General features: G+C 35.9%; 1 protein-coding gene across 1 annotated transcript in view; it reads left to right on the plus strand.

The window, feature by feature from the left end:
• Window positions 1-10850: 10850 nt before the first annotated feature.
• Window positions 10851-12433, plus strand: part of LOC134538777 (sodium/hydrogen exchanger 9B2-like) — a 68560-nt gene continuing 66977 nt past the window's right edge. Inside the window, exons 1-2 of the mRNA XM_063380269.1 lie at window positions 10851-10858; window positions 11452-11603. Coding sequence (XP_063236339.1) covers window positions 10851-10858; window positions 11452-11603 — 160 coding nt within the window. The remainder of the gene's footprint in view (window positions 10859-11451; window positions 11604-12433) is intronic.

The following is a 12433-nucleotide window of genomic DNA, read 5'->3' on the forward strand; positions in this document are numbered from 1 at the left end:
CACTGGTTACCAGAACAGGAAAAAAATTATTAGATAAAATTTTTTTACAATTAATTCAAATTTAACAAACCCGTTGACACATTTTTACAGGGTTAAGTCAACAGTGTATTTAAATTACTTACAGAAACAAATACTTATAAGTGTGGCAAATGTCAAATTTACTCTTACCTATTGTTAGGGACTGGAAAAATTCGCGGGTTCAATGACCTCCAGGATGAACTCCATAGTTCTACGTACACTCGGTCAAATGCCACCCACTCATTGGCTGCTGTCTTGTGAAACGTCCCAACGTAGCGGCCTGTGATTCGATAAATTTTCGGTTGGGTGTTTCTCATTGGTCCAGAGTCATCCATATGAGTTGTGAGCCAATAACAGAGGCAGCACTGAGGTATAACAATTTGTATTTTAGCCTATCGCGAAATGAATTCGCAAATTTTTCCGGTCTCTTTCTATTGTAACAAACTTACGAAAGACATTTGTTTACAAAGTAAGTATATTTATAAACGTTTCTAATCACACAAAATTGTATTTTCATACATAACAGCACCAAGCAAGTTGTTAATTGTTCCTCAGCTGGAAAATACTAAACGTGTGGGTAATGTTTAGTTTAACAAAGTTCTACAACCATCACAGATCTATTTCGCTGTTGTAAAATAATTTTTTTGTAAGTATTTTAATTTAGGTGTTGGGTTGTTACCGTCAATTGTTTTAGTTAAATCATTTTACGACAGCAGTTGTTATATAACTTGTTAGAATAAACATTATACAAGCGCCTACTGTTGTAACTAAAATACAGTCCCCAATATACATTTATTTCCAATTGGTAGAGAACTGAAAAATTCATGGATTCATTTCGAGTTATGGTAAAATCCAGACACACGTAACTTTATATTACTTCTGTTACTGGCTCACAATTTATCTGAAGGGCTCAGAGCGAATGAAAAATCATCAGCCAATAAATTATCGAATCACAAGCATCTTCAGTTGTCAGGTCTCACATGTCAGTAGCCAATGAGCAGGTGGCATTTGTATAGGATTGTGGAGTCTATCCTAGAGGTCAGTGAAACTGTGAATTTTCCCAGTCCCAAACGATTGGGAAGAACTCTAGACTTAAAATTGTAAATAATCTTCTCTACTTAATTCTTAGAGACCGGAAAAATTCGCGGATTCCTTTCGCGGTAGGCTAGAATCCAAAAACGTTTGCCTTTTTACTGCATCAGTGATTGGGGGCAACAGTTTATCTGAATGACACTCGGGCCAATGAAAAACCTTTAACAAAAGAAGTATCGAATCACTAGCGTCCCTGTTAACAGGTATCACGTGTCAGTAGCCAATGAGCAGATATCATTTTACCGCATGCATAGAGGATCATGGAGTCTATCCTACTGGTCATTGAAATCACGAATTTTTCCGGTCTCTACTAATGGCAAGATCAATGAGTGAACGACGTGTGTTAAGAGCGGGGTCACCTGCGGACTAGTCGAGTCCTTCACCGCACGAACCTCACATCGTCGAGTTTCCGAGCGAATCACTCAAGTACGTGTTGACGTCACTCGCTACTCGAAGGCTACGTGAGTCCCGAAGTATCTTCAGCCGCAGTCGTCACTCGAGAAATCACCGTGCGTAACTTAAGTTGAGAAAATATGCGTTTCTCCCAACGAACCCTACACTTGATTTGTACAGTTGTTTCAAAAACGTACTTCTGTTTACCGTGAAACGAATCAAACTAAAAATCTTAAAAAAAAAAAATTTTTAAAAATTGAATTTGAACATTTTGAGTTCATCGAGCACAATAATTTTTAAATAGCTTAATTAAAATGCCAAATTATCAATTATATTTTTTACACAAAAAATAATAATTTACAACGATATAGAATTAATAATAATAAACAATACAATACTAACAAAAAATACAATTATCCAGTAAATTTCTAAACAATCCTTTGTATTTTGTGTTTCATTGTTAATAATATATTTTATATACATTATATTAATATTCTCTATTAGGCATGCGGATTTTTACAAGCAGATTCTTAAAAAAAATCGCCAAAAATTGCCTTAAATGTCACGCAAGTGTAATAACTATAGGGTAATCACATTTGTGAAATTGGTCATGTTACAACAAACACTTGGTTAATATCTGTTGAGTACCTAAATGGCGACCCAACCAAAATTGCAAAAAAAAAAAAAAAAAAAAAACGTTGAAATAAATTTAAAAAAAAAATATTTTAATTGTTTCACTCTCATTTATGGTAATTTTCGATCTACGGATGTAATCAATAAAAATCTCTTGATTAGTTAGAGCATTTTGCCAAACACACAAAGCCTTCTGGGAACGATCTTTTCCTGCTCATTTTGGACAATCATGTTTCACATTGTTCTCTTACAGCTGTAGAATACTGCAGAAAGAATAACATAGACATTCATATGTATTGCATAGGTATTACTAGAGACCTATAAAATTCGCGGTTTCAAATCCCTAAAAGACATACTCCATGATCCTCTATGCACTCGTGCAAATTACATCTGCTGATTGGTTACCGACTCGTAACACCTGTTGACTGGAATGATCGTGATTAGCTAATTCTTCTGTTAAAGATTTTTCATTGGCCCAGAGTCCTTCAGATAAACTGTGGCCCAATCACTGAAGCAAAATAATGTCAAAAGTATTTGGACTCTATCCTATCGCGAAATGAATCCGCGAATTTTCCAGGTCTCTAGGTATTACTTATTCATTAGAATGTGTCAGAGACATGTGTGTCTATCACTAAATATTTGCTGTAATTTTTTTATAAACCTCTATAAGCTAGACACTCGGGTTAGTAAGAAACCTCCATAAGCAAAAAAAAAATCGCGGTTCCTTTAACTCTCGCTAATCCATGTTCGACTGTGCATATAGAGACATTAAAGTCATTTTTGGTGGTAGCCACAGAAAAATATACCTCAAAAATTTTAGAAAAATAAAACACTTCATATCCAAAATTAAGGAAAATTTATCAGATATTGGAACTAGTTAAGATGCAGATGCAACACCTCTAAATGTTACCGACTGTTTCTTTACAATTTTTGCAAAACACTGAGAACATAAAGTGGATTAAAAATACAGATAACTCAGTCTTCACGTTAACATGTTGTTTTCGGCATAAATTCGTCATCTATTTAAATATTTATTACACGTAGATTAAGAACATGTTAAACTTTGACGTTCGTTGTAATCATTTCCATACCCAAGATACAATAAGAAAAAAAAACAAATAATACATTTAAGTGAAATATTCAAAAAACTAATTCCTCTATTCAATATTATTCATATCTAACTTTTTGATAATTTATTCTGGACAATTTATATCCAGAACATTTTTGCACATTGTAAATGAGGTCCTGAATTCTATCATTGTAAACTTTTTACACTTGCCAGGTAAGAACATGAACTTTACCTGTTTGAAGACATGTTCCATGTATTCAGACCTGAATGCCACTCTGAAAGAAGATACCGGAGGGGTTAAGTTCCACACGGAAATTATTGGTGTTAAGCAATCAGCAAAAATTCTTAGAGTACAAGTATTATAATCCGTGTTTCAAATTGGGTTACAGCGATATTTATGATAGCATCGGTGTGAAATATTTATGCATTATTAGCATACTAAATAATACAATATGTATTTAATATTTAATGTAATTGCAAGTATAAACCAGACAACTCAAAAAAATGTTCAAGATATAAAAAAAAATTATATATATTTTTTGTTAAATAAAATGTGTTATTTGCAGAAAAACTGATTTTAGCTTAATATAATTCAAGCGGGCCTTTAAGGTAATATTTTTGCGATATCCATTCATGTAGTTTTATTTCATTCTATCGTATGTAAAATATAGAACTAATGTGAGCTTAGTAATTTCTTTTTCCGTGCGCCAACCTCTTTAAAAACAGAAATAAACACTTACTGCGCAAGCCAAGAACTGACATTTAATGACGGCAGCATCAGCAAAAAAATTAAAATCATTACTAATTTAAAGAACTGCAAAGACTGAATTTAAACGTTACTAGTATTAAGTAGAGTTATTTTTTTTTTCCCTTCATTTATATAATATTCCTCATCTACTGAAACCGCCAGTTGTTTTAAGATCGTCTAGTGTTAGGCAACTGGTCTCACATGTACGTAACTACACACAACTTCATGCTGCAGCGTTAAAGTGAATTTAAAATTCAATAAAAATCAACATCCATGGACATATGCATACATGGAGTTCTCTTTGTTTCAACATAAAGATGCCATGTTTGAAGCTTCAGCGCCTTAGGTAAAATCAAAAACCGCATAAAACGTTTTTTTTTTTAACTTGTCCAAGTAAATATCATTGTGTGGCCTTATTTGAAGCACATATTGCCTAACAAGGTCATTCGGCACTTGTTTGGAAAAAAAATTAATATATTGCTAACTATGAACATATTGGAGTTAAGAATTTTTCAACACGATTTGAATTTATTGAACATGTTTTAATAAAATTGTGTAGCACCTATATTTAATTTAAAAACTTAAAAATGTATTAAAGCTTAAGGTGACCATATTTTGGTCTACCATCTTATAAAATAATAGTTTGTACTGTAGTTAGAAGCAAAGCATGTTTTTCATACCTTCCTAAAGATATCAGAAATTTTTGATGGTGTTCCAAAAAAAAATTGTAAGGATTCTTAAAGAATCGTAGATGCATCATTTCGTGCAAGAACGTGTTTCTGGCGTCCTTACAAGGATGCTTATCACCTTTGAGGGACTTCTTGCACAAACTTTTAGTACAAATGTGACGATAGTGGGTATTTGAACCATCCTCTTGTATATTTATTATTGTGAGGTAATGAAATTATTTGCGAACAAATTAAATATTACTCGAATATAGATCGTGAACAGTATGTAAACATAAAAAATTAACTCCATAGTAAATAGACTCCGTACAATTTTGCGTTGTACTTGGCCACCAGGATAGACTTTGAAATGCTTTGCATTCTCGAGGACCAGACAGATTTCCAATGGCCGGCTCCTGTGATAGAAGTAAACTAACTGCCTGTTTGAACGCAGCCACACGGACTTCAATAGCTAGAGACCGGGAAAATTCGCGATTTCAATGACCTGTAGGATAGACTCCATGATCCTCTATACGCACGCGGGAAAATTACATCTGCTCATTGGCTACTGACTCGTGACACCTTTTAACTGGAACGCTAGTGATTTGATACTTCTTTGTTAAAGGTTTTTCATTGGCCGAGTATCAATCAGATAAACTGTGGCCCAATCAGTGATGCAGTAAAAAGGGGAACGTTTTTGGATTCTAGACTATCACGAAATGAATCCGCGAATTTTTCAGGTCTCTATCAATAGCTTTAAAACTAGGATTTTTCCCAGTGGTTAATACGCTCATGTTGCGCGTCGAAATACTGATAGCCTAGACACGCACACAAAAGAAAAACATTTTTTTTTTTAACCCATTATAAAGATTTAATAAAAACCAGGGATAATTAGTTCTGTAAACTACTAGAAATCGTAGTAAATTTGTGGACTTTAGTACGAAGAATACTACTGGAACTGGATGTTCGTAGACTCTTAACTGGATTCCAAATTCCGAATTCTGTATTCGATTTCAAGCAAGTTTAAGGGAAGAGAGTATTTGGACAATTGATTGAATATTTCGTAGGTATTATAAAGATGGTGCTTTTAATTTCATGCCAAAGTAAAAAATTTCAGTAGGCCACCCGGAAATTTATATAGCTCTATAAATTAAGATATATCCATGGATATTTTAAAATTTGTAATTTGCGTTAACATTGTAATAATGAAAACTATACTCTCCAGGTTATCCTTCTAATATTATAAACGCGAAAGTTTATTAATATGGATGGATGGATGTTTGTTACTCTTTCACGTAAAAACTACTGGATGAATTTGAATCAATTTTGGCCTACAGCTAGCTTATAACCTGGATTAACACATATACCCCAAATTAATATGAACTTCCATCCCTAAGGGAGTGAAAAAGTGATAATTTCATTTTATAACAGAAAAAATCATAGGTCATAGACAAATAAATAGTGAGTGAGTGTCATTTCTCTCTGTTTGACACACGATCATACACATAGTGAGGTCTGGCAAATTAATATTTTTCTCCTTTGTGAGACCAGTCCGCTTATTGGAGCTCCCAGCGGCTAGCAAAGTAAAGGCGCTAATAAAAGTTTCGTTCTTAACTTCGTCAATAGATAGAGATGCCTTGAATTTTAAACGCACCATCGTTTGATGAGTTTGTCATGTTTTTAATTTTCTTTTGTTTGTGCCGTGTGCGTTCCTATACCATTCATCCGATTGCGATGAAATTTTAGTGATTAGTTATGCGCATGCCCATGAAGGTTACTGAGACGGTATAACTATTTTTCAATAGTGGGAGCATGAATCGTGTCAAAAAAATGTGTTTATTTCATTTTATATGGCGGCACTTCGTCTGTTTTTGTTGTATAAGTGTGCACGCATGACACAATTTATTTAAATATAAAAGAGAGACCGAGATAGAGTGATATATATAGAGTGAGATAGAGACGGAGAGATAAGTTGAGATAGAGCGAGGTATAGAGAATGAAATGGGTTAGATAAAGAGATATAACTATAGATGTATAGGGCTACATAGAGACTTATATATAGGAGATATAGTGGGAAGTATATATGTAGATATAAATAGATAAATAGAGATAGAGAGATACATAGGTGTAGATAGAGATAAATATATATAGAGAGATGGATAGATGATTTGTATATGTGGAACTACTTCAAACATATTACAAAACAAAATTGAATGAGGCATTGCAATGCAGGTCGAGCATTAGCTAGATAATGGAATCTTTTCAATATTAGTAATCTCTTATTTTTCAGCTTTTTTCTATATTGCTTTATAAAGTCTAAATTACATACAGACCAGGTAAATAACTATAAACTGGCAGAACAACGCCTGTCGGGATCTGAAAGTGATATAAATTAATTTTCACACTTGACATTCAAATTAAGAAGACAATTACTAACTACATCTTATTTCGAAAAAGGTCCCCTTCACCCTGTGTTCAGCCCGGGCAACGCCGGGTATTGCAGCTAGTAAAAATAATTTCTTTGCAGCTTATTGCGTCTAAAAACCACTATTCCGAAAGACTATACTGAAATTTTTTGTAGTGATCTCGTTTATTTACACGTTAGGTACTGTTAAATCGATATGGATATTATCTTACATTTTAAAAGAGTTTTGTTTTCGTTTATACATAAGCTACTTAGGAATACGATACGAAGTACGTTTTATCAGTACAAAACAATGCTTACCTCTTGTACTGGTGCTTCAATGTCTACCATGAACTCCCAGGATTATCTTCACAAACACTCAAAATTATACGATAAGCTATCAAGTTAAGCAAGACGTTCGTGTCTGACTTGAATGGCATAGAAATTTTAAATGATTGAAGATTAATCTATTTTTTTAACATTTCATCATTGCCAGATTATAAATAATATTAGACTGTGATCATGATTAAGACTTAAGACTTTTACGAGATACATAAAAGCTTGAGACGTCAACTTCAAACTAGACCTATTACGTTCGTCTCAAGTTATGCAAACCGTACCTATAGGTATGGATTTATATCTAAAAATGAAGAGAACATAAGGTTATTGTTGAATCAATGGTTAGTAAGGCCAAGCATAATCTGGGCCTCACAAAATGTTCACAACACCCACCAGGAGGCGTTCGCAAAGTGATAAATATGTCATAATTAGATACCTGAAAAATTCACGGGTTCATTTCATGGTATGCTAAAATTCTAATAATTATACCTTAGTGCTGCTTCTGTCATTGGTTCACTGTTAATCTGGAGGACTAAGGGCCAATTAGAGACCCTCACTCATAGAAGTGTCGAATCACAGACCACCCAGTCGAGACGACTCACATGTCAGCAGCCAATGAACAGTTGGCATTTGCCCAAGTGTGTAGAGAATATTGGAGTCTATCCTGGAGGTCATTGAATCCGCGAATTTTTCCTGTCTCTAGTCATAATACGAAATAAAGAATCAGAATCTCATATTTTCCAGCGTGGCGAAAACAGTACATTCCAGATGAAAATATAGTCATTATCATTTGCAGCCTCAAGGAAAAGCCTTTCAACTAGTTTCCCGATCACCCGAAACAAACAAGTCTCTAATATAAGAAGGCAAGTAAGTGCATGCTAACGTAATTATGGCAAAAATTCAACTCAATAGTGCTTACATGCTTTCTTTGAGTAGATATCACACAAACGTTTAAATTTACTTGAATGAAAGCTGGTAAATGCCAAGATTCATCGTTACACGCTTTTCTATATAAATGTGTATGTTTATGTTAATTGTACTGCTATAAGAAGTAAACCTATGTTTACCCGGTTGATTTCCCATTATCCAAGTTTGTTAGATAAAGTCCAAAAAAACTTAAAAAAAAATTGGTTGTCTGTAAAGTCGGTGTACGGACGATAGTTTAACCTTACAACGTCATAACAAAACATTAATGAAATTATTGATCCAGAAGAAAAGTAAATATCATATTCGGCCTGAGACTGAGCCGTAATAGGTTTTTGCAACCAAACCATTAAGGCATTAAAAATATTATATTATTTGAGGAAGATTTTTTTTTTAAATTTTTCTATCTTTTGTATGATAAAATCTACCTCTGCATACTTTTATGAATAAAATTGAATCATTTTTTTTTGTATTATCACTATTTTGTATGGATACAAAGGAGTGAAATTAAATGTACAATTTAATTAATAAATTTACTTTTATTTTCATTCATTAATTCAAATATAAGTATTTATTGCTTTTGAAATGTTGCGTGCTCCGTATTTATTTTTACAAGTACAAAAAAAATTGCAACTACCGGGATTCAAACCGACAACCTATGGATTGGAAGTCAGCCATGGTAACCACACGGCCACGAGGCCATATAGAAAATGATGTTATAGATGTTATAAATTAATAATATTCCACGCACGATATTTGTTTGAATTTCTTTTAATTAGCATATTCTCTGTTGGACTCGAAATATTTACACGCTCGTGGGCTCATAACTATAATACGGTGTGTGATTTAGTTGATCAAATAATAACTCATGACAAATAATTACCAATGTTAAACTAAAGCGTGAAAAGTATCACACCAGCAATAAATATTAAGTTACACAGCTAAAACAACACTCATACAAAACTGTTTAAATATACTGATTTACACTAGTAATTAAAATAATACGTACTTGTAAGAACGCCATTTTCTTGCGAATATACTCCCGTGGCGCGGTGCGCAACAATAACCTCGGTTTGCCGCCACGTGCCGGCCTAGTTCTCTGTACCGTCCGTGGGACATCCGTAGTGGGACAATTTTTCGTGCGTGCAGCCAGCGTTCATCGATTTATTAGACGTTGTCACGTCAAAAATTACAAAAATGTTTTCAGTGGCGAGATTTCAGGCTCGCGCTTTCTACCATTGAGATATCGGGACAATTGGAGTTTATAGAGGAGACTGTGTATTATCAACAGTGTGGTGTAATTTTTATAAAGAATGATATAACTTGGGGTTAATTTTAATATTACTATATTAATTTATAAAATATATTCCAGAGTTTTTACAGTACCACAAAGTTTCAATTGGTACACCAAAACGTTTGTTATGTAGCTTGAATTTTACAAAATACGTGTTTTTGTTGCTACACGTGGTTCCAATATCTTTATGATAAATTTCCGTTCATCGAATTCTGTTCTACTTTCAGGAAATTACTCCTACCGAATGTCATATTCGTAGAGCAAATAATGTTATGGTTAGCGATGAAATCAGAATATTTTCATGAAATTATTTTTAACATTTAATATACACTACGAGAGAGCAAACCTTTTGACGTGACAACGTCTAATAAATCGATGAACGCCGGCTGCACGCACGAAAAAGTGTCCGTTACAAACATTTCCCGTTACGTTGTGTCCCGTTTCGCTCATTGTACGCTTGCGCCGCATCTATCTCTCATCTTTTCGATTAGAAAAACCATCGATTTCACTTTTTTGAGGCACATTAAAATTTCAAACACTCCTTTTCGTTTCCTACTTTTCCTATCATCGTCCTATCCTTAACAGAATAACACAGATTGGAAGAAGGTAAATAGCAAACATGTATAAACGTTATAGTTAAAATAATCTCTTCGTTAAAGTAATGAATAGTGACCCGAAAATTTCGCGGATTCATTTAGTCGCAAGCTAGAATTCAAACCTTCACACTCTCGCTCTGTGTTCATGATTTGACCGCAGTTGTTTGGACACGCCCCTCTACGACCGTGAGCCAATGATGCCCAGCTAGGAGAGATGTAAGCGAATCAGGTAGTGCCAAATAACAAGAATAAAAATGTTCTCGCTAAGAAATCAACCAATGGGAAAGTAAACTCTGGGTCGAGCACAACCATAACTTTGAATTCTATCCTGAGGCCAGAAGAATGCGCGAAATTTCCGGGTCTCTAGTAATAAACATATTTAAATTAATGAGTGCAAATAAAAGTAAATGTATCAATAAAATTGTAGATTTCATTTCACTCCTTATTTGTATCCATACAAAATAGTGATAATTCAATAAAAATGGATCAATTTTATTTATAAAAGTATGCAATCAATTCACGAATGTTTTGTTATGACGTTGTCACGTTGAATTATCGTCCGTAAACAAACTTTACAGACAACCAATTTTTTTTAGTTATGATAACCATTAGTTGGTTGACACGTATATGCCACAAGACTAAGACCGTTGAGAGAAACTGAGGTTCTGGGGGACAATGATTTGGTCAGAACCCTCCCCGCTAATTAATGCACTAACCTTCATAACTCACTCATTAAAAAAAATGCGAGCGAGTCTTTAAGTTCTCGCCAAAGATTTGTAACATCTAGCTAGGTAACGAGCTATTTCATGAGTAGAGACCGGAAAAATTCGTGGGTTAAATGACCTCCAGGATAGAATACAATATCCTCTACACACTTGGGCAAATGCCAACTGTTCATTGGCTGCTGACTTGTGAGTCGTCTCGACTGGGTGGTCTGTGATTCGACACTTCTATGAGTGAGGGTCTCTTATTGGCCCTTAGTCCTCCAGATTAACAGTAAACCAATGACAGAAGCAGCACTAAGGTATAATTATTTGAATTTCAGCATAACACGAAATGAACCCGCGAATTTTTCCGGTCTCTAGACATCGACGACCCAAACTCGTCTCTGGTCTGTCGCGCCGGGGGCTTTTGACGACAATAACATTTGTCGAAGTGCTCGATCTCCGTGGAAAGGCGTGTGACTGGCTGGAGAGAGTGGAGGGAGGGGAGGTAACTCTCAGACCTCGGCGCGGATCTTCGGGACGTGATAAGAGCCCCGGGGAGCGCGACGCAGTCTTCAGACGTTCGCCGGAGCGCGCGGCGTCGAGGTGACCGTCGGCCGAAGACCCCCGAAGACCCCCGAAGACCCCCGAAGAGCAATGCCGGACGTGAAGCAGCGCGTGAGCACGGCCGGCGGCGAGGCCGACCCGAAGCAGAGGCGCGACGGTGAGCTGAACTCCCACACGGTGGTGACACCGCACTTGCGAGGGGTCGTCACCACGACGCCGAAATACCACAACGCCGAATGTCAAAATTGACCACAACTCCGACAGCTAGAAAACTGCTGTGTACCACAACAACGCCGAAATAACAACTGAATGAATTTGTGTGTGTTTCTTAAATGTACCTTAACGACGAAATACCACAATCAAACCTAACCTTACCTAACCTAACCTAACCTAACTTAACCTATCCTATCCTATCCTAACCTAACCTAGCCTAACCTAACCTAGCCTAACCTAACCTAGCCTAACCTAACCTAGTCCAACCTAACCTAGTCTAACCTAACCTAGTCTAACCTAACCTAGTCTAACCTTACCTAATCTTTGTGGCAGTTCTGCAATGGCATTTTTCGGCGTTAGTGTATTTCGGCGTTGTGGTACACATCAGTTTTCTAGCTGTCGGCGTTGTGGTCAATTTGGTATTTCGGCGTTGTGGTGCGCCCCCACTTGCGAGCATCCCCTTCCCCCCAGGTTGTGAAACAATTTTCAAACCATCAATGCTACTTCGGGTAACGCGAGGCGAGGTGTTGCAACACCCTGCATTTTCAACTGTGTGATCAGCCGCTTCGCCTACGGCTACTACTGCGGTCCGTGCCATTGTGTCAGCGTCGAAAGTAATGTATTATTGACGTGATATCGTCTTATAAATTGATGAACGCCGGCTGCACGCACGAAAAATTTGCCACGTTCCGCCCGAGCCGAGCGTGCAAGAACCTGCCGATCCCCCGTGCGAGAAAATCTTCTATAATATAAAACAGGTTAAGGCGGGATTTT

The sequence above is a fragment of the Bacillus rossius genome, chromosome 14 (assembly GCF_032445375.1).
Source record: "Bacillus rossius redtenbacheri isolate Brsri chromosome 14, Brsri_v3, whole genome shotgun sequence".
Taxonomy (NCBI): domain Eukaryota; kingdom Metazoa; phylum Arthropoda; class Insecta; order Phasmatodea; family Bacillidae; genus Bacillus; species Bacillus rossius.